We start from the raw sequence: 27,500 nt of genomic DNA on the forward strand, positions 1-27,500 counted from the left end.
AGTTGTCAGGAGCTTTACATTGAACTGGATTTAATGATTTATTAAAAATACCAAAACAAGCGAGGAAGAAAAGTATGATATAAGGAAAATTGATGAATCTTGGTACGTGTGAGTTCGGATTTTGGCATCTGTCCTTCAGGAGCATTTTTAAGGACAGGAGACTGCCAATAACCTGATTCATTTACCTGATGTCCTGAGTGATGCACATAATCTGTCACTTGCCTGCCAAGGAGGGTTGAACCTCCAATTTGAATAGAAGGGCTTTGACTTAATCATGTGCCAGCAGACCTTATATTGTTTTGCGTCTTGCCACTGCTTTCATCATTACTATTTCTGTGTAACACAACATGTGGCCAAAGTATATTCTCAGTTTCTTTCTTTGCCATGTTTCCCCCCCAGCCCAGCCTTTAATACTACCTCATCTCCAGCACTGATAGCATTTGTTAAGGTTGACTAGAAATTCATCTTCATGTCTGAGAATTGTGGTTTCCTTCTAAATATGATTGAGAGATGGATGCAGAGTTGCACCATCTTTTGAGATATACAGATATGAACATTTCCAGTTTGAGGGAGAGGTGGAAAAAAAAATAAAAAGAGTAGTAGAAAAGAGACCATGAGCAGACCAAGGAGGAAAAAGGACTGCTGTAAAATTAAATTAGAATACTAAGAACATGGACTATAGACAAGACTTTGCAAAACAGCTACCAACTTAGCCATGGATAATGTTTTCCATTTAGTTTCTTTCCCATTCATTTCTATTCCTTTTCCTTGAAAGAGAAAGTGGGGCTTTTTAAGACTTCCGTATTGCATTCTATATAAAAATACTTGAAATATGCTTATGCTGAAATTAAAATGGAACAGCATTTGAATTCAGAGGAGGGTGGGTCACATCCTTTTAGACCACCTCCTCCAGGAGCAAGCATGGCTTGACTATGGTTTTCAGATCTCTGATCTGGTGAAAGAGAAAGAAAGCAGGAAGGATACAGTACTTCTAAATATATATTTTTAGCTCCTTTAATAGAAACAAGCCCCATCAAGCTTGGTGACTTCTGAAATATTCTGCCACCTTAAGCATCAACTTCTGTGGCTGAAGTCAATAATGAGCCTGACTGTTTCTTCACTATGGGCTACATTCCAGGCTGTGTTGTTACTCTATACTGCACTCCATTTCTTGTCCTTGTTGCTGCGCTCACTTGTGCCAGAAAGAGAATGCAGTGTGACAGCTATCACTACAAGTGCCTGTGGACATCATACACAAGCCAAATGCTGGATGTTGATAAATATGTTATGACTGGACCTTGGTATCTAGATCATATGCACTGGATTGAAACCAATACATTTTTTTGTTCTCTTCCTCAGGAAGTAGGCTTGCATTAATTCAGAGGTACTTGGAGAACAAAAATATCAAATCTTATTTTTTCAAAATATTTCCAGTTTAGTTTGATTTTTTTTTTCCTTCTGGAATTAAATACATCCTTTTGGAAAGTTTTATAATCCTCTTAGTGATACAGCTGCAAAAAAAGTGAGAAGTTACCGAAGTTACAATAAAAGGCAGTATGATTTGGCAACTGCAAATGTAAGACGTACAGGCCTACACAGTAAAATACATGAAGAATGCTGGAAAAGGGAATTCCATTTTAACCCAAAAAATATTCAGAACAATTTGCTTCTTCAGTTCAGTCCATAAATGCAGATTAGTCCTCCTTCCCCTTTGGCAAAGACAATGTGAAAAGCAAGGGCAAAGATGTGGAAGTGGTGTTGGGCCGCCCTTTGCTCAGAGTTGTGTGCCAGACAAGGGAAGCATCCCTCACTCCCCTGGGGATGGGGATTGATCCCATTTCCAAACATCTTCTGGGCGATCCGTGGAGAAGCCGATAGCTATTTAGTGATACAGCCCTCGCCTGCTGGAATTCCTGAGCCAGGCACTGGCTCCTGGAGTTCCTGTTAGCCACCTCACGGTCAGGTTACTCTACAGTGCATTTCTGGGAAGACCAGAAACACTTCTCACAAGCAACTGCATCTTTGGTGTGTGATGGGGTGTAACTGCACCAGCTTCAATCTTAGGGACGGCAACAGCAGCACACTGCTCAGGACCTCAGTACCTCACCTTCCTCCCTAACCCCCAGTTACAGGCAGTAATATTAGGTAATTACTTTCACTAGCCTTAAAGTACTTACAGTTTTACAAAATACTCTAATTTTTATCAGGGCTGTTTAGACACATTTTTTGAAAGGCAGGCTTCTTCCTTTTTTTTTTAGTGTAAGTGGTAGTAAATTCTGAATGAGTCATTAGTACCATTAAGACTTGTGAAGTTCTCTAATAAGTATTCAGGCAGGTAGCTTCAATACCTCTGTGCTGAAATGTTATGAAAAGGATTTTGTATACTGCTATTTGTACGTGGCACTGTTCAGCTTTGATTGGTGGATTGTTTATATCTCGTCTGTGTTGCTTGTAATTTTGGATGACTGTATCAAAACTGATGAAGGAACCTTGTTTGGGGTTATTGTACTTCTGCTGTTGAATTAAGCAGGATGAAGACTTGCAGTTGGTGGGTATGCATCACCTCCATTTCTCACACCCCATCCATCTCTCTCTCCTTACCCCCAACAGAATAACAAAAGGGGAAGTGCAGAGGAGGTGCTGGTCTCTGCCCTGGGATCCGAGGGCAGGACGCAGGGGAAGGGCTCAGAGCTGTGCCAGGGGAGGGTCAGGCTGGGCGTTGGGAGCTGTGTCTGTGCCCTAAGGATACTGCAATGGGCTTCTGAGCTAGCTGGTGGGTGCCCGTGCCCAGCAGTGTTCAAGGGGTGTTTGGGTAATGCCCTCAGTCATATGCTTTAACTTCTAGCCAGGCAGTTGGCCTCAATGATCATTGTAGGTCCCTTCCAACTGAAGTAGTCTGTCTTTCCAGACAGAATTTCCCAGATGGATGTACAGGAATCTAAAGCATAATGAGATCTGGATTAAGGAGTTACCGAGATGCTCTCAGTATCCCATTGAACTGAGTCTGCTATGAGAAGCAAGAATTTCCTTCAGATCATGTAAAAATGGGGTTTGTAGGAGAGTATTTGTGTGCTATTTCCTGCTCCATCCATTGTCTTTTAACATCTAGAGGTGCTTGCAGTATTGGAGCTCTTCCCATGAACAGCTCTTCTAGTACTGTGTAAACAGACAGGGTCAGGTAATGAACACAAAAAAAGGCTACTTCAGATCTAGTTACACAAAATCTCTCCTTGTGAATGTAAGTGTGTTGACATTATCAGCAGATGTGTCCATTTTGTATTGCAGGAATGTGCGAGTTCAAAGAGGCAGAAAAGTATGATAAGAAAACCTGGCATGAACAACCAGATGCCACTGATGCATGAACACAAACACACACCAGCTCACAGATACACAAATATTCCGAGGCAAAAATGAAATAGCTTCTTGGCAGATCTTATTCACACTTAAGTGGCTAATTGCCCAACCTGACACTAACACTGGCAGCATTACAGAGATAATATTTTTTTTAAAGGGTGAACAATTCCTTAGCAATGTCTCCAGTATCCTTCATATGAATATCCTTTTCTTGTACAGCAGGCATGGAAGTTTAGCTGTTTTTTGAAAAAAGAAAGCACGCATATTTCTGCTCAGTACAAGGAAATATATATATATTGATAGCTTCTTTGTATGCTTGGAGTAAGTGCAGAAAACAATATCTGTGTTAAAACAATTTCTTGTGCCTATTCCTATTTTCATAAGATACATTTTCAAGACTTGTGAGAGGTAGGAACTTCCCAACACGACTATTGTGTATCTTGGAGATTTGAATCGAAAACATGAGGTGTTTCCCCTTTTGTCGTTCCTGTTGGAACACAGTGGCATGACCGGCTGATGATGGCTTAAGGGATCAGCTTATAGAAATTTATCGTTCAGGGGATTTAATAGCTCTGGGGATTAGTAATTGGATACAAATCCTGTCACCTCCATGCTGTCTGTTCACATGCAGCTCATCTTGATACTGACCACAGGTTGTTACTGTCTGATGGTTTTCTGATAGCTTCTGTTTGAAAAGTTTGCTTTTCTTACCCCAGTAAAAGTCACCGTCAGAAATGGCACTGATGTTTGTTGTCACATTGGAAAAAATCACGATTGAAAGGTCATGGAAAATGAACTTTAAATAATAGCTACTAAAATGAAAATTGGTGGAAGATAGAGGGATATTAAGAATTACAGACCAGTGAACTGTAAGCGCTGCATAAATTGAAGTTATATTTTAGAATATAACTCTAAAACACGGTCATAATGCCACAGCAACACAGTATTGCAAAGGAAAAATATTTCCAAACACTTATACATGTATGCAGGCTACGTCATGCAATACAGTGAGCAAAACCGTGGCTGGTTTGGATGCCCATGCAGGTGAATATATACCTAGGTGGTTGTGGCTTTACAGCTAGAGTTTTGCTATGGTTTAGAAATTGATAAAACAGAAAATTCTTAAATGGATTAACTGTACCGTATGACAATGACTGCAATAGGCATCCCATAGCTGATGCATTATTGTTAAACAAAACAAAACAAAAAAACAACCATCGCACCTCAGATATTATTATTTAATTACCATCGCCATCATGAGATCATCCTGGTGAAACCATAGATCTGTCCCCTGAGGCAGTTTTGTCCATTTTAAAATATTTTACCCTACACTAATCAAGCTGCATCTTTAATACTTTATTTTGAAGGGTACAAAATGAGGCCTACAAGTCACACATTTAGCAGATACATCAGCTAGTCAAAGGAAGGGAATTCCTTTTTTTTTTTTATAAAAGCTATTTTCTCTTCTGAGGTTGGACTCTCCAAAGGATATGATCAATAGGTCAGTGTGCTCAAGAAGTTCTCTTGTTGAGCTGATCGTGGAGAAGATAACCTCTTGCTGAAATTGTGTTGGTAGAGAAATGGGTTTCATTTATATTTAACAGGAATTTTTATACATTTTTGGCCCTCATTATTCTGATTTCTGCGTGTCTTCCAGTTCTCTTGAATACTTTTCAGGACTGTACAGGAGATCAGGAGATACTCAGCCTCCAGCAGAATTAAAACATTTATTTTTTTTTCTCCCTGTCTCTCTGACTGCAGGTTAGGGTGATTATAAAGAAGGGCTTGCATAGGTAAATTCTCTGTAATGTAGGACAATGTCTGTGCCCTGCAACAATTTTAAGGTTCCACCTTTCTCAGGGGCCTGGACCTTATCTTGTGAAGCATGGAGCATCCACAGCACTGTCCTTCATGAAGAGGAGCTGATCTGTATGATACCATATTAGAGATGTTCAGCTCTTCCTTGGTCAGTGGTCTCAATATTATTTCAAAACCTGTATTTACAAGGAATTTCAAAATGTTTCAGTAACATTCAAACTGAAAAATGCAACAGGCCTGTGAACTGGTATTTATTGGGAATCATGTTGTCTGCACAAAAAAGACAGATGCTTTTTTTTTTTTAGGTGGAATTTTTAAATGAAACTAAATGAAGTTTAATGGCTTATAACATTGCATGAATTTGTCAAAACTGATCAGCTGGATTGCTACACAATGAATACTGAAAATGTTCTGGTTTTAGGCTTGTAATAGCCTACAGCCATTCAAAAGTCAAAATGTTATTTGATGATTTCAGAATGTTAATGAAATTATTATTAATAGCACATATATTAATCTTAATGATATATGTAAATATGGGCAAATGTAAAGCTCTGTTGTCACCAGAAGGATTTTTCTACTGCAGAAAGTAAACCTGGGGTAAAATTCCAGTGATCAAGCATAAAGCAGTCTGTACTAAGTATCTCAATACGAAATTTTCTGATGAAGTTTAATAACGCACACGGGCACATGAGATTTGGGGTGCTTGCTAGTATAAACAGTTCTGAAAAGGAGAGGATGATCATGCTTGCTTTTAAAATAGCAGGAGATGCTAACACACTGCCCTGTGCAAGTAAAACAATGTAAAAGGCTTTGCTCTGTTGTTCTCTTGGTTTGATATATTATCATATCTAATCAATGTACGTGTGGTTTGGTTTTTAGAGTGGGGAGTGGAGAGGGGCTAGCATATATCATTCTCCAGTGAGGATTCATTTGGGTGGTAATTTGATTTAACCGGCTTGATTTTCCTTTCTGTGCTTTCTGTTCTTTAAGTTAAAATGGTCCTTCTGTTGTAAAATGCATGTAATTATTTTTTCCATATTTGGCAGTGTTAATCAAGCTGTAATATGGTTTTCATGGTTGCTTTCTTTAATGCCAGGATGTGTGTTTCTTTTTTTTTTTTTTTAGGAAGGCAGTGGGTTTACATCTAGGGAATGCAGCAATTTCTTATCTGTACTTATATATAACGAGCAGCATGATATGTCTTTTATTTTCATATCCGTCTTTGAAAAGCTAGATTTTGCTCGTGTGACATGATCTCTGTATTGCAATGTGAAAAAGAAAGAGGGAACTTTATTATACAGGAGAATTTCATGGCATTTTACCTGTTGAGGGCCCTGTAGAGCCAGAAGTGCAGTACAGTGGCTTGACTAAGTGACAGGCAGAGGCAGCCGTAGTGTCACTGTGTATTATCACCTCATGCTAGCTGGAAGCACTCCCTGAAGCCGATCTAGGTTGTATAGTCCTAGATGAGGTCTTCATGGGTGCTGACCATAAAAAGTTCATCAAAGTAATGAGGCGAGGCGAGAGCTTGGCGCTCATGGGCAGAGCTCAGCACCAAGGAGTGTGAACCGGCTCCAGCTGTGACAATAAAACAGCAGGTGGCTGCTGTCATTAGGGGTGGCAGATGAGGCAGGGGACTAACATTCAGCCCACAAAACTCTCATTTGTTAGCCATCGCCACTGTACCATGCAAAATAGCTTCCATCTCAGTCAATTTTACTTTGCAAAATATTACACAGTCGCCATAAGAAAATTAGAGCCTTGGGTTTACAGGTTCCTTGGATCTTATTATCAGAAAACTCCGCGCTGTCAGCTTAGGTGGAAAATTGGACTTTTTTTTTTTTTTTTTTTTCCCCTGAACAGTTAGAGGATCTTTACAGTAATTTTATAATATGGCATTTTCACCCAGGCATGTGTTTATTGGTTAATATCTTGGACTGTTTTGTTCGCAACTCTTTATAAAATCAATCCCATCCATCCATTCGGCTACATGTTGCACATGGCATCGCCTGCTCTTCAGTGCTCTAAAAGTTGTGTGCTGATCAAACAAATCGTGTGTCCAGGTCTGCCCAGGTGCGGACATTTGTGCCATAGATCGTGGGTTTGGTGGTTCTGCTCATCTGAGAAAATTTGAAGAAACATAACCCTTCGATTTGTCTTTGTTTATTTCTGTTTAAAACAAACGAGAAAGCATTCTCTTTATATTTACTCTCTGCAGAGAATACTTTATGCTGCCTAAAATTTGAGGCCGTCCTTGGCTGAAAACCATCTGGTACAGAGCTGTGATTTCCACAGGGACACCTCCGCCCTTCTGATGGGCAGGTTGTGGGGAGTCCTGGCGTGTGCGGGTTTGGTGGGGAGCTGCTTTTGGATAAGCAAAACCCTACCAAATAAAAAAAGCTGTTATCCAACCTGAAACACTTCACACAGGTTGTTGTAAATTATTTGATTACATGGTTGAAATTTCTTGAAATTCCAACCAAATTGCTTACAAGAACCAGTTACTTACTTGCTAGTTCTTTATTGTTTTGCTTGCTTTTTTCTACCCCTAGAAAGTTGACTGATACTGCTTTTAGGGAGCAGAATTGCATTGAAACAGGAGGAAGAAATGTAAACAAAAAAGGTAGAGGGGACCCTGTCAGCTGCTAGCCTCTGATATCTTCGATCAGATGAGGAGAGATGCAGGCCATCCCTTCAAACATCACCTCAGATTTCTTAACTCATGTAACCAGTCAGAATTCTTTCATGTCTGGCAATTTGTTAAAAACATACAGTTTTGTCTTCTGTTTGTCTGAATGGTCCAGTGAAGACAGAGTCGGAGCATGACAAAAGCATCTGATTGCCCAGCAGCTTAGGTCTGGTTTGCCTGCTAGCTCAAAAATGAGGCCGAAAAGGTAGGCATCACTCAATTGCCTAAAACGTCCCAAATTCACGTTATAGAGGGCTAAAAAAACAGATACTGTACAGCCTGGGTTTTGCTCATATCTTCCTATGTACGTGATGGTTTCTAAGGGTGACTTTAACGATGTAAGTTTCGTGAAAACCAAACTGTGATGCAGTACAGAAGGAAATGGAAGAGTGCCACGTGTTGGTACGTGCGCTGTCTTTGCTGCCAAGTTCCCCTCCTACCAAAAGCTGGTGGCAAGTGGGGCTGTGGGATCCCATCCTTCCATGCCAGCACTTAAGTCTATGGCCCCGTGGCTGTGACGACAGCAAGGATCAGAAGACACAGAGCCCTTTAGCTGAAGCTTCATTTCAGAAAGACGTTGAGGCTGAAAATAATTCTTCTGTTAAAGAGACATGGTTTATGTCTCTGTATGGGGCCAGGTTTTCACTTTGTATATAAAACTGAAGTCTTGTAATTTATTCTTCTAGTTAAATCCCTCAGAATTTTGGTTGGCAAAATGCAGAAAAACCTGAATTCCTTTTATTGCATCTTTTCTAATAATTTATCAACTCTACTTTCCTTTTTTTTTTTTTTTTAAATAACATGCTATAACCTTTCTCCTTCAGGTGGTTGTTCACACATGTGCTTAGTAAGTACATATGTAGGCCCTTGAGATCAAAGGAGTTTTTTTCTTAATTCTGCTGGGCACGTATATAGATCCCATCTTTCTCATGCTTGATTAACTCTGACCATTTCTGGACACAAATCTCAACTGCTGGCCGAGACTGGAATATTCTTTGCCAGAGAACATCTTCTGCTGTGTCACAGATATCATCTTTATGACTGTACCGATTTGTCTAATCTATACTCCTTGGCTTTCCTGGACTGATAACAGTCTTCACAGCTAACGCATGCAACATCCATACTGGGCTGCAAGAGATCTTCTTTTTATGGTGCGAAACATCCTTCCAAATTCAGTGTGGTGTGTTGTTTTTATTATTATTATTATTGTCTTTATTGCTTCAATGAGAATTATATCTCTGGCGAGCACTCTGTTAATCCCAAAGAAAGCCTTCAGCTCTTCCTCAGGATTTGAGAGTTTTAAGTAAGCTCCTGCCTTCAGCCAGCTCTTGCGTCACAGTCTCAGAAGAGACAGCTTTCAGCTGCTCACAGAGGAGGAACATTTCTCTCTCAGACCAGGTACAAGGATAACATGCTTGGCCTCTCTGAAACTAGCCAGCGCCGAAGCCCTCAGCCTCTGAGGTGATGGATGAAGGCCATTTCAGCGCTAGTCACCTGGCTTTTGACTTTGTCTGAAGTGAGTCCAGCGGATCAAAGGCAAGCCTAGGCATCACCAGACTTTGCACTTGGCAGTGTTAGTGACCAGTAATTCTCTGGCTCATTCTGTGGCTGAGGTGCTGAGAGGCCTTACTGCTGGCTCGTGGGAGTAACAGCACCGTGAGCACCTGCACTTCTCATTGGGATAGACTTCCATGCTGTTCTTAATAACTTTTGCCCATGTTCAGTGCCATAATGTGAGAGAGTCTGGTAGTCTGTAGTGCTTGTGGAGTGCATAAGAGTCTTTCTGGTCTGCGTATCATGGTTTCCTCTAAGAGTCACTGTTGTTTTCTTCAGCCAACCTCATCCCCTTTCAGTAGCAAAAGGAGGAGGTTGTTACAAGTTTCAGATTTTGGGGGACTGGAGAGAATGAGACTCCAGCTGAGACTGAAAACTCCAGAACAAGCTTTTATTTATGCTAACTACTACCAAGGTATCTGTTAACAATGAAAAATCAAGCATTAAACCATTAAACATAGCGGCCAGGTGTCAGGACTACAGTACGGTGGATCTGATGACAGTGTTTCATAGTTCTTGGTCTCTGAGGTAGGGATGGCCAGGTTTGAGAGCCCTTGTACGTATTGGGTGTCCTCATTTTTCCTTGTGCTCCAAACACATTTGGGTGTACACAAATACCAGATGATTTTTTTTTTTTTTTTGATTGAAAACCCTATGATCCTATGACCCTATGATAGAAGGCTTTTCCTTCTTTTGTCCTAGGCAGGAACCAGTCTGTTCTGATTTGGCCAGGCTGTTCTTACTGGCTCATCCATATAGATGGCACTTCTGATTGTTACAGATTAGGTACTGCTGTCTTTGTTTTACTATTTTTATGCAGTTGCAGCTCCTATGGTGAGCAGATATTCTGAAATATTTTGCTTTCTACCTTAAGTCAAACAGCATTGTAGAAGGTGTAGTTGTAAGGCAAAAAGGATGTGCTTTACAACTGTCTATGTTTTAACAACTGAATTTAAGTCTCAGGAATAAACAAATCAACCAGGACTTGCTCTTCTATGTCAAGCAAAGACCTAGGGCAAGTTTCTCACTACTGTCACAGACCGAGCACGCTGCAGACTCTCAGTTCCAGTCACCATCTATCACCAGCAGCGTTTTCAAATTGCGGGTAAATTGTCAATAAAAATTGTGTATGACTTCTGATTGTGTGTGACTTCTGAGCAGTTCAGTCATCAGACAGTGACCAATTTATTCATCTCATTCCTTTCTTTGTACCCGGCAACTTTGCAAAAGACCACAGGCACTGGATCTCCTGAACTGACTGAGTTATGTTTGGTGGCACTGCTACTGCAGGCCCTATGTGTTTACCAGCCCGCAATCAACTATCTTTAGATATGTTTTTCCTTTAAAGACAGGCAACAGCCTTGTCTTTTGTTGACAAGGATTTCACTGTTAAGATAGCTGTTCCCATACAAGCTCTGCTCAAACCTGGTAACTCAGTCCACAGTGCAATTTCTAAACAGCTAAAAAAAAGGTACGGCATCTGAAGTGACGTTTTGTTCAGGAAGAGCAAAAGATTATAATTAAGTATATTTGTTTGGGTTTATCCTTTTTAAGTAGAAATTAATTGAGACATCTTTATTGTGAGATATTCTTGGAGGTCAGTTGTTGCACTTGCAACCTGTGCAGTCTTTGCTCCTTAAAGCTGCCAGACTGCTCTGTAGAAACTGAAGGCAGAAGGTCAGATATTTCCCGAACAACTCCCAGGACACTGAGAGACGTGGTTTACCTGGCTTTACCAAAAGCTTGAGAGCACTTGGAAGAATTTCCCAGTTCAAGCATTAGTCTGTTCATCCTACCATGTGCGTATACGTACTGACTGGCTCAGGTTTCCCTTCTCACATTCACCTTTTCATGAGCACGAGCCCTCTGTATGGTGCAATGCCCTTCTCAGTGCTCAGTTATATGACCGATTTTCTGTAAGCCAAATCTCGCATCATCCAGGCAGAACTCACTATGCTTTTGTAGCATTCCCCCCAAATCTGAGGCACTGAGAGTTGAAACGAGCAGCACGTGGCAGGTATTCCTGGCTCTGCCCAGTGCTGCTGTGCAGCAACCCAGCAGCTGGTGGTTGGCTCTCTCACGCAGGACATACCTGGGTTGCTCCTGCCAGTCTCTGGAAATCAATCGCAAAGAGAAGCAACTTCCATGGCTGCATACACCTACTGTTTTCGTGGTGACAAAATTTGGAAATTACAGTGCTATTAAGAGAGAGAACTAATTTAATAGCCTGCACTGTCCTTCCTAGACATTTCTCCTACTGAGAATGTAGATTTGCAGGGTACATGAAGACTGAAGACCTGTCCCTCCAGTAGAGTATTGGGATTTTATTGGTGCTCCTCCAGACTCCCTTGCTGTTAGTGCTCATGTACCGAAGATCATAGCAGAATCCAGATGAGCTGCTCGAAACCAATTTGTCTGCATCTCACTATCTAGATGTGTCTGTGCCAGCCTCTCTTTTGCATGGCAATAGGTAAATGTCTAACATAAGACCGCGAACGTGGTGCATGCAAATCTTGCTTTAGAGTGTTTATCCATCCACCCATTGCTCATATTGGTGGTACTCTGCAGATACGCAGGTGCAGGTGCGCATTACTGCTGGTAGACACTGGACAACATGCCTGGAGATACAGCCTCTCACTGATTTCAGCCATCCAAATGATGGTGAGACCTGTACCTCGCATCAGCTGGGGATGTCACTCTGATGATCTGAGAGCACCGTGTTTGCAGTCCTTTGAAAAATGCAATGACCCATCAGTGTCCTGAAATCAAGGAGAGCAGACGTTTTAGGGCTGACGCTGGCAGATAGTGACAGGAAATACCCTTGCCATTCTTCGTCCTGAAGCAGATCAGTGTGACATCTTTCCAGATGCAAGGTGGGGATAGCTGGAACTGAAGCCTCCTGCACCAAGTTGTAGCTGTGCTGATAGGTGAAGTCCTGAACGTGCTGGGAAATGGATCGTGGGCAAGGAGACACAGCGATGTCTGAAAGGAGGGAGGGACGGGGAAAGGGAGGGAGCAGTTATGGGAATGCTGGATGTACACACTGTGAGAAAAGAGAGGAAACGAGCAATTTCTTGGTGCCAAAATTGGTAGGTGCCCTTTTATATGTAGCTGAAATCCTCGATTTATGTTGAAAGAGTTCCTAGAGCCTCATTTAGCATAACAAGGATGTTCTCTGGTATTGTCATGTTTCTGGATGTCGATGGTAATCTGTTTTAGTGTAAACACTAAGCCTAAGGTGGCATTTCAGAAGTTAGAGAGGCTGTGTGCTGGTAGGCTGAGAGGCTGGTAGCGGTACTGCAGAAAGCATTGTGAGTCTTTTTTTTTTTTTTTGTCTTTTTTTCATACTTTGTGCAGCTGTTAGATTATGAAACACCTGTTAGAGGTGACAGTTACAGATGTTTGATACCCAATGAAAATTAATAGAACATGTGATTCTTTTAGTTTAGAAGTGATTTGGTAAGGTGTGTTTAGAAATGTAATTACACAGTGCTGCTGTCTACCATTATCACTTAACATTCATTAACTCCTCTGAATATTGAAACAAACATTTCTTGTAGCGGTACTAATTTTCTCATGTATTTGTAAGGTGATTTCCTGACAGAGTGAACACCTTCTGACTTCAAAGTTTTTGCCACTGTTCAGCTATTTTTAGTCTGCTCATTAAGCAAACAAAATATGTAGAGAGCCATTTGTTTACTCCCTGTTATCAGTTTACAAATCTACTGTACAAGCAATCTCTTATTTATTTCAGTTTTTACTGCCTAATCTTCAGTTTGACTTCATAACAGAATTGCGAACATTTAGATGGACAGTGGCTCAATTCAACTTCAGTAGGAAAGTTCAAGTTTAAAACAAAAATAAAGTATTTTATTACATTTTATTTTGCTTGAGAAGAATACCCAGTTGCACATTGTTCAAGAAGATTGTTATTTTTAGTAATGGTGCATGAACAACTTCAGCTTCATTACTAAACATAGGTGTTTGGGGAAAATTAAAAGAGGTGTGCATTTCCTAAAATTGATCTGATCGCTTTTTTTTTTTTTTTTTTTGTCTGACCCATTTCACTGGTCATTGATTTTTAGTTTATTCATGGATGATATTTTGCTTTGAATTTTAGATCCTTCCAAACTCCTTATATGTGGACAGGACGGGGAGGCAACAGGATGCGATCACTTGAAAACTCCCTTGTGTTTATTTGAGATAGCATAGGTACTGTAAGAAAAGATACATTTCTTATTTTTAGAGAAATCCTGTAGAAAATTACTTCAAGCTGACTGGTATTTGCCTCAGTTTGCATGCTTTTGAGGCTACAGACAGCAGATGTGAGCTTTGGATGGTGCTTTATTGTGGTCTTGTGAAATGGATGATTCTTTGGGCCCTGTTCTGACACTTTTTATGTACGCACATCTGAAACTGTATTGAGGGTGTTCTGAATGATCCAAAGCATATTGTTTTTATATATAATATCAAGCAGCATCATTTATTGAAGTATTTGTCCATGCTTAACCATACAGACCAGTTTGTGCACTCTGAGCCATGCGGTGAGATTCTTTAGAAGCATCTAAGCCCTGTGTTCAGCAATGACTTATAGCCTAAGCAGTGCAGTGGCCTTCTGCCTCCTTTAATGAAGCAAAGTGTGTGGCTCCTGAAAACCATTCTCAGTGCACAGAAGCTGTACTGAACGTCGGGTGCAGAAGCTGTACAGCTGTACGCTGCGTGTCTGAGTTTGGCTCATTCGTTCATCTTCTATCAAGGGGTGATTTTAGTGTTGAAAAGTAATAATAATAATAAATACAGTTAAGAATGAATCAACTTACAGGAAACCTTTCTGTTTTAGTTGCAAAATAAGTGACTTCAGGTGAGGCACATAATTTGTGAACAAGTGAGCTCCCTCAAGAGAGGAAGTAAGGTAGATACGACCAATGTTCTCTCTTTTGGCTGCTGTCCTTGCAATGACAGACTAATTTCTGTTATCGATGGTTTACATTAAATACATCTCTTAAGAGAGAGGAAGTGAGAGGACTAGGCAACTTTGATCTTTCCAGGTCAGTTTGAGAGCAACAGGAGAGGATATTTTTTGTTTTATTCAGTTTTGTTTTCTCTTCCTTTGTGCCCAGCTCTTTTATGCCAGAATACATAAAAGCAGATAATTGTGCTCGTTGCTACTACTTTATGGCCACGAGACTAATAATTCTTTTGCATCTTGAGGGACACGGATTGGTGGCGGAAAGCAACAAGAATATGTTGAGGGATTTCTCTCTCTTCTGGATGATAGATGCAGGAATATGCAGGAACAACACAGCCGATTGATTGATAGTGCGCAACTCATCCATAATGATCTGTCTGATATAGCAGTAAATTATTCCTGAGATTGATGCAGGTCATTGAACAGCACATTGACAATCCTGTTGTCTGTCAGCCTATTCAAAGCGAGTCAGGAACAGTAGCTGCTGTGATATTCAAGTCTACCTTGGGTGCAAGCTATGTACAGGTGTTCCGCTAATGTGATAATACAAGTTGGTCTTTTTTCATGTTTTTTTCTTTTTTGTTTTGTTGATAGGCTTCTTGGTTTCATTGCTAGTTCAGTCCAAGTAACACAGCAAAATTGGTATGAGGTATTTTTAGAAGAGAAGGTTGTATTTGGTTACACTGATGATTGCATAGTCCCATAAAATCTGGTTTTGAAAATGCTGGGTTTTGAACTTTGGCAATAAAACATCTCCGTGGAAAAGTTAATAAAGAATTGAACTGCATACCGGATTGTTGCATGGCAAAGTGTAAAAATAATAATTATAATAAAAAAAAGTTTCAAACTTAAGGCAGAAAGCCTGATAATTCCCGGAAATTTAAAGTTTTGGTTTGAGTCTTTAGGTTCCATGAATTATTGTGGGCCTTCTGTAGTGCTCCGGTTCTTGTCGTGTCGGTGAGGGCAAAGTTGTCCTTATTTGCCTCTTCTGATTTCCCTTTTCAAGAGAAAAAGTTTGCATTTTCCAGTCTGCCAAGTCGCTTGCACTTGAAGATGGGGAGGAAGGAGCTAAACATGCCAGGTGTATGTGCTTTACTTTTCAGTTTAATCAGCAGTGTTAGTGAGGGTGGAGCATAACATAAAGTAGCCATATCCTTCTTTAACACATGGGGTCAGCAGGGAGTGTAAGCCAGCACGTCACAGCACTCTCAGCATCGCAGGCTGAGTGATTACACATGACTTGTTAACCTTCTGAAACGCTATTGATTATTTTAGCTTAAGAAGAATCGTCATAATTGCAAGCTGGAAGTGAAAAGACCTGCCTCGTTTGGCTGCTAAATGAGTCAGCTGGAAATCCCAGCTTTCCTGCGCCGGGTTCTAGGACTTGACGTCCTGTCACTGAGGGCATGAAGTTTTTCAGATATTTGGATGTTTTCCACACTAGACTTCGCCCTGCCAGATATTTAGTCGAACCTGACATCCTGTCACAAAGGGCATGAAGCCTTTCAGACTACTGGATATCTTCCACACCAGCCTCAGCCCTGCCAGATACTTTCTTTTAAATTGAGTCCCTTGCGCACGGTCATGCAAGAGAGTTATCAGCACCCCGGTCTGGACCTTTCAGAATCAGCAAACATCCCCGAATGATGGACTTGAAGAAATTCCCAGGAATTTAGACTTTTGATGCATGGAAAAAAAGACCACTTGTTTATAGAAAACCATTGCTTTCTGGGCACTTCCACCTTTTCCTCTGCATTCTTGTTCCTGAAGCTGACCTGCTGAATGCAAAATCCTGCCGGAGAGATGAGATGCGGCTAGCAACTTTTTATATAAACAAAAGCTTTTAAAAACTTAGTTTTAAATCCATTTAGACTGTTAAGTTTTGTTTGACCAAATGCTGATTTGAATGCATATGTGTTTATATGTAGAAAGGTACAAATACATAACTGCACATACAAGTTTTATTCAACACACCGAAATTTGTGTGGGTCATGATATTCCTTGAGAAATGGGACTGTTTCTTTCTTTTATTAACTGATACCCCTGATGGCATGACTCCATGTGAACCACTCATTCAGCTATAAACAATTAAAGCTTATAGTGCTTTTCAAGACGCTATAAGGAGCAAGGGTACTTCATTCCTGGAATAAGAGCCACCTGAGTCTGCGTTATTGTTTACTTGCCTAAATGCACCGTCCCCTTCCTCGGCATGATTGATGCAGTTTGCCTCAGATGAAGGGACAGGAATTCAAGCGCAGATCATGGAAAGCAAAAGCCGATGCAGACAGAATAATGCATTATTTCTTCATATTTTGTGATGGTGCATAAAAGTTTTGGAGATCCTTGTTCTTCTTATTCCTTGAAGCTGTCAGATCTCCCATGTAATTTATCAAGAACAGAAAACTATCCTATCTTTTCTGAGTGCCCCAAACCTATGAGAAAAACGAGATAAAATATATAAATACTAATGATTTGAAAATAATAACATTCTATTTTACTTCAGAAAATAATAAGAAAAATACTTTCGAGGCTCTTTCTAAAGCATCTTGTATACATGGGGCCTGCACGCTTCGTGCAGTAGCTTAATCATATTCTCAGAGTTAAACTCAGAGATAAAGAGGTTCCGGACAGTTTAAAGGAGATGTAAAGGATGTTGAGAATATGAATAAAGGATAGGTATTCATTGTTGTTCTCCTGGACTTCTCTGCCGTCACTGAACGCTGCTGTCTGTAAGATAAATTCCCCGAGAGCAGTTGCCGAGAGCTGTGTATCCATTGCGAAGTGATTTAAAATTGCTCTTCAACCGCTGGGTACCTCATTTGTAGAGTCCCACCGAAATAAATCGTGGTGCTGGTCCCCTTCCGCAGTTGGGTTACGAGACGGCTGGCCTGTTGGCACAGATCCAGGTGACTTTTTGGTGGAGGTAAGATGTGATGTAGCTCCTTCCTTGGAGCGAGGCCAAGGCTGAGCGGCAGGCGCGCAGGAAATACGGGACCATCGCAGATTTCGTGATGCTACGGTCCCGAATGCTGGTTTGGGTTTGCGTTTGTTTTCTTTAACGTGGCTTTCCGCTAACGGAGCAATATATGTATTAAGAAGAAAAAAGCTTTTTAGAGATTCAAAACATATTAAAACCTAGAATCGTTTGCCCTCTCTAAATAAGACACTTCACAGAGCACAGTTCTCTCCCTGCGGAGAGTATGAGAGAACAGACAATACATGACAGATTATTCATTTTCCTTGGGTACTGTGATGATAAACATTGCACATGCTGAAGAACTTGTATTACACTAGAATGAAAAGTGGAAGTCAAGATTGTCCAATATGTTTCTTTATTCCCAGAATTAGAATTCCCTTTGTTTCTTTTGTACATTAAAATATGCTTTTATAACTGAAGACAAGTCTTTGGAGGCTCCTAAATCAGTTACAGACTTTCTCAGAGTGAGTCCAAGAGCTGTTTAAAGGCTGCCATGGAATACGAGTGGACACGTTCCTGCAAAGCCACAACTCTTCTAAACTGAAAACAGAATATTCTTCAAGCTTATTTTGGGAAAGGTGCTTGTATATTTATGATTGAAAATTATTTTTATTTATAGCTCATGTGTAAAAAACTGTCCATAGGGAGTGTGGATACTGTTGTAAAGCTCTTTTTTCATTTTTCAACTTGGTTTTAATTTAACCTGAATTTTGAACATAGAGCACATATTTTGGGGGATTTTGCTAGCTTGGAGCCAAAGTAGTTGAAAATCACTAAGAAGATTAAAAAAAAAAAGACACAAAACAAACAATAACAAAACCACAAACGACAACAACAACAATACAACCACCAGAATGCCACTGCAAGCAAATAAAATCCTGCATACTCATCTTTTCCAGCAGTCTTCCTATTGAATGGGGGCAGCTCTCGCTGACCATGGCTTGGATGTATATGATGAACGTTTCTGCCCTAAGATACTTGCTCCTTGGGAGAGCAGCTGGCAGTGACTGCTCATCTTAATGTGGGTTGTGGATGAGGATGTCTAGATGAGATTTTATAAAAATGATTTTAGGCCTATAGTATGGCCTGCTTTGCTGCTGGCTTGTACTGGAAACAATAGAAGAAAGGCTTTTCCTACAGGTTTTTCCTACTCCCTCTTGATGCATTTCTGAAGCCAGTTAATTTCTAGCATTTGAACGTTATTTTTTTTTTCTTTTTTAATTCTAGTAGAAATAACCAACCAACCAAAACAAACAAACAAACAAAAAGAAAAACCAGCAACAACAACAAAAAAACACAGCAGGGAAACCCAAACTGGTGGTTGCTGCATTTTGTGGAAGGATTCTTCCTGATTTTAAGATACATTGCAGCAAAGTATTTTGAACACATTAACTCCTTGTGTCCTTAATGGTGCCAGACAGACTTCCCTTAAGATTAATTTCAAAAGAGCAGGGCTAAGTCGTGTCTAACTATCCAGTTTTGGCAGTATCTTAGGGATAACTGATATACTTTCATGTTGGTGAGTCAGTGGTGGAGAGAAAAACATTATTTTTTGATTCCTAGGTCAGTAATTGGTGGGAAATCTGGAATTCCTGAATGTACTGAAAACACTTCTTGAGGTTGTTTTTTAAAGCCAGCAAGCCCTTGATACCACCTCTCCCTTAAGTTCACCTGTAGGGGCTGATAAGCATAAACAAATGGTTTCCACACCTGTCTTGTTATCATGTTGTCCTCAAATCCAACACCCCAATCAAGATATTTAGACTTTGCTTTTATTTTAAGGAAAAATATCTTTTCACTGATGTAAGTGCTGTGTCTGTTCCTTGGTAAAAGTTTTTGAATTTCATTCTTAATTTCTTATGGAGATTGCAACTTTGGTTTTATTTCCACAGCCTGTTTCTGCTAACTGGGGGCCTGTTCCTGAGCTGTGCAGAGTGCTCTAAGCTTGCACAAGGACAGGCTGTGCTCTTCAGTATGAAGTCTTCAAGCATTGCATTAAGGAGCTTAAACTGCTAGTAGGCGCTGAGACTTTCATGGAGTCAGTCTTCGTTTTATTTGTGCTGTGTAACAGCAGCAAAACGGTTCCTCAAACCAAGGTGCAAAAGACGGGAAGCAGCTAATGGGAGATGAATTGCTTCAAATTATTAGCAAGACCTTTGTCTTTGATTTTACAGGAAGGTAGTTCTGTCTGTGCCCCCTATAGATGCACTGTAAATAAATGTTTGGCTTTTGTTTGGGAGCTTCACATATACAGCCTCTAAAAAAAAAATCATCTTCCCTAGAAATGCAGTGTAGTTGGTTGGGACCTTTGCCTATCATGTGGTGTAAGGACACTTTGCCATATAAACCACAAAGTGCCTTTACAACTTTGATTTCACATTATCCTTTCATGGTAATATTTTTATTTTTCTTTTAGAGAAGGGTCGGTTTGTAACAGAAAATAGAAATATTACCGATTTAAGTTCAGTTAGGTACGTTTCACAGCTGCGAAGAAATGGCTATTGTTTCTGCTGAAAAGCAAGAGAGCAGCATGTTTTCAATGCCTTGTGCTGTTATCAGAACACATGATTTTATTTTGTTACAATTATTTTCCCTATGTACAGTAATTCTGATGACACTTGAATAGTAATGATGGTGGCAGTGTGATAGATTATCCACAGATGTAATGATTGGGTTGCTAGATTTGTAAATTGCGTAGGGGAAAGTATTTAAGGTATTTCTCATATCTTTTTGTAAAAATAATGAAGTCACTATCATTTAAATAAGACAAAATTATATTCTTTTACCCTAAAGGATGCACAAGAGAGATTCTCTGTAATAATGTGAAAGTGCCCAAAGTAGATCAGACATGGAGAAACTGCATTATCATATTTGTAAAGGAAAAGTACTCTTTCTTGGCTTTTGTGGCTCATCCATGCCATAATGCTACAGTGTTTTTTACAGTCCTTCCATTGTCCATTACTGCAAACACGTCCAGATGAATTCAGCATTTAATGTTAAAAATCTTATAACATGCCAGTTTGATTTGTAGCCCTTCATATCATGGAATGCTAATTAAAATCATATTTTTGCATATGTCATGCCTTTCATGTACATATGCAAATAGAGTCTATTGCCTTTCAGCTATTAGTAATTAACTTTATGAAGGACAGCTGTAATACATAATTAACAAAAATGTTTGCAAGCCCTTTTCACACTGAAAGTTACAGCGGTATGATTTTTGCTTATCAAGAGAAGCGCTTTAGTTTGAAGCTTTGGTCTGATATCTAAATTGTTTGAAGCAGTCATGTGATGTAATTAAACTGATGTTCAGGTCTTAGCAGCAGCAGAAGGGTACTCCATAGGTTCCTGTCTGTTTCCGTACATATATCACCAAAATGAAATTAAATTATCTGTGTTTTGTTTGCTGCAAACGTAACGGCAGGTAGTGTAAACGTTGCTGCTGTTGTTGATGCCTTGAACAATGTCTTGCCAGTTTGAAGACTATTCCCACTCCAAATGTAGTCACAAATGTGTGCTTCACCTTTTCCCTTCCCTTTTTCACAAGGCTATAAAATAACTAAGGCTATTAATTTGTTTCCATGTATATCTCTTTAAATAATTAATACAATGGACTTTGACCAGACATAAGCAGTGATTAAAGCATCTGATCTTGCTGTATTTTTTTATTACTCTCATTAAAAAAATGGAACTACTTATATGAAGAAAGGTTGCAGGATGGGCCCATTAAGCTTAAATAAATTCAAAGGTGTAGCTAAAACGGTATTAGTTTCTAACATGAGAAAATGCATATTTAGGCAAATGCCTATTTAGGCGAAAAAGACTGTATTCTTACTATATTATATAAGGTGTTCTAACGTGCAAAGGGAAGCAGAAGCAGTTTTTCTATTTTTTGACCAATGATGTATGGTTATGATTGCTTATTTGGAATAGAGATACCCAAGTGACTACAACCTGAAGAAAATGTGTCATCACAGAATGGACTCCCAGATGTAATTTGTAGTCCAGCATGGGTGGTTTTGTTTGTTAGTTTGTTTCTTGGTTTTTAATTTTACAATTAGTAAAATATGCTCGAGTGAATGCTCAAAACAGAAAAAGTCAGTATTAAAAAAAAAAGTATTAAAAACAGTAATTTTCCTGTTTTTTGTATGTGTTTGTTTGACAGGGTGGCCTTTGTGATGAAGAAGCATTTGAACACTCATTTACTGGGCAAGCATGGAGTTGGCACACCCAAAGAAAGGTAAGTCACTTTATTTTTTTCTCATATTATTTCATATCATTCACGTAATGTGTTACCTGGAATATTTATCGTACTCAAAATGAAATCGCCTGGACCTTTAGCTCAGCTATACCTACAGAGAGGGCTAACATGCTTAAATGGTCTGCTAGCATGGTGCTTATGACAAGTTTGGAGGGCTCAATGGAAAAATTGCTGTAGAAAGCAACTATATGCAAAATTTTGCAACTTTGGGGGCTGGTTTTCAGCAGGTGATATTATTTTCTCAAAATTTCCATATTTGTATTTCTCTCTCCGCGTACAAAATCAATTATTTTTTTTTTCCTCTTGTGCCTTGCTGCTGCCTAAAATGGCTTTCTGAAATTTATGTTGATTACTGAGGTCAAAGTCACAGAGGAATTAAAAGCAGTTTCCTCGGTGCTGGGCAGGAACAGAGATCTGGGGTTTTGACTTTGTAAAAAACATTATTTCATTTTTCAATCTATGTACAGTTACTTAGTTGAAAACTTTGTGAGAGAGAGAGAGAGAGAACAAGTCATTTTTTCTATGGTTTAAAATGTAACCATGTTTTGCAAGCTAAACGGCACTTTGCAGAAAAAAAGAGTTTGCCTCAGATTTATTAGCCATATTGTGGTGTAACTATTGGCATTCCACTGAATTTCGGAGGTAATTTGAAACCTGGATGTTTTCTGGATGGCCAAAAGATGGCATATTCCCTCTCCATCTGGGTAAATGGATGTATCCCACCTGCCGGGTTCATTGCTGGGCACTTGATTCTGTTTCAAGTATGACCACCTTGTAACTCATTCTTCCAGTGTAAGATTTTATAAATAAAGCTTATTTCCTGTTTTTAATACAAAAGAAGGGGAAAATGAATGGTAGCTATGAGTTGTAGGAGACCACTGGAATACTCTTCCTGAGTCGTGTTCATTTCCTGTTAAAGACACTGGGGATGGTAGCTGCTTACAGTCTTTCCTCACAAGTTCATCAAACTTAAATCATGGAGTCACCAAAGAGCAGAGTTTCAAATTAACACTCCATATACACCTTTTGTTTGACTAAGCACAGCTTAAGCACTGCTTATATTCTTTATGAGATTGCCTTTCCAAAATGCTTAACCTGAATTTCCGTAACACGCGGCTCTTTGAAGCGTTTTGAGATATTCTTTTTCATCTAAAATGTAGAAGAATGCATCGGAACAAGAGTAACAGTTTCATAAAATCAGGTATCGTATTAAAGTTTATGCTGGTTTTCTGTTGTTGTACAGCAACACTTGCAAAGACAAAAAAAAAAAAAAAGGTTTTGCTCTGGTGTTTTGTTTGATACTGGCAATGTTCAGTACCAGTGTTCTTTTATAAGGGGATATTTACTATGTAATCATCCTAAATACAACACAGAGAGCACTTCCGTTACCCTAGTGAACATGTGCGCAATAAAGGGTGCATACAATAGATATCCAAATATAGTGTCTTAACCAGAGAGACATATTTTTAGCGATCATCTTGGAATGGATTCCCAAGCAAGCAGGATGCTGGCTTTTGTTTCTATATTTCATCTGAAGGCTGCCTGGCTGTTTCTGTTTTCCCCATTTCTTCCCCTATTCCTCAAAGGCTTTTAGCTTGGCCCTCCAGCATAGCAGGAGGAGGAGGAGAAGAAGAAGGGGTCCCTCCCTGCCACCTCTCCAGGCAGTGGCAGGTTCATAGCCCTGGCAGCTCCGGCTGCCCTGGGAGCAAGAAACCAAGCTTTGTCCTGCAGCCTCAGTGCCCCATCCGCAGCTGCACACCCCTGGGCCAGCATAACAAGAGATATTTGAGTGACTTTGCGCTCTCTTCATCTGAAATTTCTTCATCTGTCTGGTGGATGTTTATTACCTGCAGTACCTTTTTAGCCGGCATTTCTTCAGCTTAACATAGAGCAACCTATAATGGTAGTGACAGAGCTACAACAACAGTGTAATTATCTACGAACTGTCCTTCACTGGTGATCATGGATGTTTAAGCCACGTGATCGAGTGCAGTAAATACCAAAGCACTGTTGCTTTCCTTTCCACCTTTCCCTTCCCATTATGGGAGAGTTTGTTGCCTTTTAATGGCTTTAGGAACCAAAGAAATCCTTCTTCAGCACGTTAAAGCATCACTTTGGGTATAAACATATTCTAAATTAAGTTACGTAGTTTTCTTACCTATTTAAAACATTAATGCCTTGATTATAATTTTGCAAGCTTGCTATATTTTAATTTCTCTAGGACAATATAATCAGTTTATTCTTTATGTTTTGAATTTGATTCTGCTCTCTGATACATTGCATATTATAGCAAATACTAATAGAAGCTAGCTAAATAGGCTGTGACAATTAAATTAATAATGCATTTTATTTGCAAGTGTTTAGTCTTTGTGGTTTGACTGATATATGCAAAGATGGTAATTTATTAAAAGTAAATTCATGTAATTGTACTACAGAGTTTGATGGACCAAAAAAAGTTGTCAGCATGACTATCATCAAAAACAGAAAATTGAAATAAGTTCAAAAGGGTGCTTGAAAAATATTTTTATACACCTTGAGAAATTGATCCCTTTTTAAGAAACTTCTCAGCAAAGAATTTTCGGTGACAAACATTGAGTTCTGAGAGGGGGAGAAAAAAAATACATTTACATTTAGTGAAGCAGTACTGAACTAGTGTGACTTACTCTCTCTTGCTTTCCATAACCCATAACTATAGCTTTTTTTTTTTTTTTTTTTTTGTATCCACAAAAGGGAGATGTTATGGAGGCTGTGGCGGTGTTTGCATATGCAGATATAGAAAACAAGCATAATTCATAATAAGATTGCTACTGAAACATCTTTTGTTTCAAGTTTTTCTTTTTCTTTTTTTTTTTTTTTTTGAAGACAAAATGGATTTAAGGGGGCAAATGCTATGCAGCTGCAAATCACAGAAGCTTAAAAAAATAGTCTTGCTGTGAAATGTCTTCACATTTTAGCCACAAAGAAACCTACTGCCTAGTCCATTATGGTCATTACCATTTAATAGCTAACTGAAAAGTGGAATGTTTTAACACAAAAATTCCTCTAAGGTATTTTTTCCTGTTATTGGAACTGTGATACTGATTTACTGTCAACTTGAATATGTCTCAAAACTGGCATGTTATCTGCTAAGTCCAAGGCCAGTACATATTTGGTACTTCAGTGTCAGTAATCTTCATGGGACCTATAACTATATCTTATTGGCAGGATAAATCTTTGGCTACACCTTTATTGTGTCTCAGAGACAATGTGCTTGAGGACGAGGTGAATGCATCCGTAGTGTTAATGGTGCTGAGTCCCAATTTCTGTTAGAAATTATGTTACTTAGGTGTAAACTGAGGCAAAGCAGGAGACACTGAGATGATTCATCACTGAGTTTAAGATAAACAAAAATATGAGCAAGAAAATAAAAATAAATCACTAAGTCACTCATCAGTGAGACAGAATTTTGCCGCTATTAAGGACAACTCTGGATTTAGAATTTTTTCATACAGAAACACATTTATCTTTTGTACATGTTTTTTCAGTAGAACTTTATTGTTGTACAACATGCATTTTACAGTAAAGACTTTGTTAACTAGGATTCTATCTGATGCTTCTGTTTAAACTATTTTTATATAAGTATGCCACAGAAAGGCCTTAACTGACAGTTGTTTAATTACCTCATTTTCCCTGTGAATTTTAAATGATGAGTTGCCTCTGAAATAACTTTCTGCATATGAGTAGTGCCATTGAATCAAATAGGATCATTCATGTGTGTGTGTATATATATATATATATATATATATATATATAAAGTTTCTTGGATCAAAAGTATGTGTTGAACTGCAATCTATGTTCCAAGACATTTTCTGCAAAGGTCATTAATAATATGTTTGTTTTTGTAAGGTCATTCTGGCATATTTTCATGTGCTTTAAAAATGGGATACAGTGCTAGCACTTTAAATGTGGGAGAAAAATAACTAATGATAGACAGGGAAATACTTCGATAGGTTTTAGAGAACTAGGGGAAAATTTTGACCAGAAATTGCAGTACACTCTGAGTCCATACTCCTTTTGCCAGAAATTTGCCTGTGTTTTCCAAGATCTAAAGATATCATTGTGGTTGAGTGATGCCATCACCATTATTATTGGTGGACTTGTCTCTGAGATCTCAAAAGTCATTAATAGGATATTTGAAAGCTGCCAGTTTCTACAGGAAATTAAAAGTTACATTCCTTGGTATAAGTGACAGGCCTAGCTACAGCTATGATTTTCAGTGTACTTGTGTAGGACCACATGTATTCTGGAATATCAAATGCTACTAACATGTGTGGTACAGCTATCCTGAAACCTATGAGACTGCATGGTATGTCATTAGCAGGCATTATTGAGGTCTGAAAGAAAAGTAGCCAGGAAAAATGAATGGGGATTTGATGTTCTGTAAACTCTTTAGAAAGCTTGCCTCATGCTGTTTTGTAATAAATTGCAGTGTCCTGATATTTCCATTTTGGAGGTAAAACTAGAAGTGAAAGAAGTCTTTCAGCCCAACTCTCTTTTACTTTATTGAATTTCCAATTTTCTCTTGAGACGTTTGTGTTTGAGTAGAGAAATTTCTGATAATAGCTACTTGATATGCCTATCTTTGATAATATTACTATGTTAAGTAAAAAAATTGAGATGATGTTAGAGCAGATTTGGGGAAAACAGGTGACAAAAGTCATAGGATGCTACGTCATGCATACAAATGTATATGTATGTAATCATCTAATAACTTGTGTTGTGAAAGAATGAATTCTTTAATTGACTGTCTCACAGAAAGATTTGCAGTTAGAGGTGGTGGTGGTAGTACACACTGATACATACACAAGAAGCTCCCCATAACCACTGGTAAGTAACATGCTTGGTCTGGCCATCAAGCCTTGTGATCACTTTTTACTGCTTCTTGCTAATAATTTTGAGCTTTCGCAACAGAAACTTAACATTAATTGGATGGGAATGAAAAATATACTTAATTGATCATTTCCTTCAAATGGCTTAAAAAATACCTTGGAGAGTTGCTGTGGAAAAGCATCTATCAGGAAGGAAATGCTGCTTTTCCTTCAAGTTTTGCTAGCGTGAATCGCAGATGAGCACCAGAGAGAGGACAGGACTCAATGTTTTAGCACCAATTTGGAGCTAAAATTTTACTCAAGATCTCCATCAAGCTCTCAGTATTTTGGTTACTTTCCTAAGCTTTGAAAGCAGCATTTTGCTGTGGAGCTCATCTCCTGGTTTGTGCTGTAGTGTGTCAGAATGTGAACATAGGTATGGGCTCAACACCCACTGCATCATGAGTCTGATTACCTGCCGGTGGCCAACACAAGAAGTGTGAGGAGGCCTTCAGGGCTGGCAGCAGCTGATGTGCCCCAAAGTCACAGCTAACTTTTCTCTTTTCTTCTTGTCTGTACGCCCATACTATGCGTTTGCTTTGCAACAAAGGAGAGAAAAGAATAGGCAGCCATTTATACCTTCGAAGACTGTGTTCACAAAGGCAGGTGATAAGTTTGTATCGTATCAAACAGCACTGTATAAAAAGAAAAACAACAGGAACGTAGAAAAATGAAGTTATTTTACTATTTCTCTTTATTTGTTCTTTCTATCAAACCCTGGCAATCTTATAATTTAGTTTAGAAGGAGGGGAAATCTGATGTAAGTTAATTTTAGATGTCAGATACGATGTGAAATATTTGGGAAATTTCTGTGGCTGGCAACAGTCCTCCTTTTGGGAAGGCTCAGCAGCTATGGACAGAAGATAAAGGCACCACTTAATGGGATGCACAGTGCCCATAGTGAGCACCCCTGGCTAATTTTAAGCATCCTAACAAGGTATAAATGATGATCTCGCTGTATTCATAAACAA

General features: G+C 39.2%; 1 protein-coding gene across 3 annotated transcripts in view; it reads left to right on the forward strand.

Moving 5' to 3' along the window:
• The window catches only part of ZNF407 (zinc finger protein 407), a 333,603-nt gene that overhangs the window by 111,426 nt on the left and 194,677 nt on the right, over positions 1-27,500 (forward strand). For all 3 annotated transcript variants that reach the window (XM_027451888.3, XM_027451889.3, XM_072034832.1), the window contains one exon: positions 21,527-21,601. In XM_027451888.3, the coding sequence (XP_027307689.3) occupies positions 21,527-21,601 (75 nt within the window). The remainder of the gene's footprint in view (positions 1-21,526; positions 21,602-27,500) is intronic.

This window comes from Anas platyrhynchos, chromosome 2 (genome assembly GCF_047663525.1).
Source record: "Anas platyrhynchos isolate ZD024472 breed Pekin duck chromosome 2, IASCAAS_PekinDuck_T2T, whole genome shotgun sequence".
In the NCBI taxonomy this organism is placed as follows: domain Eukaryota; kingdom Metazoa; phylum Chordata; class Aves; order Anseriformes; family Anatidae; genus Anas; species Anas platyrhynchos.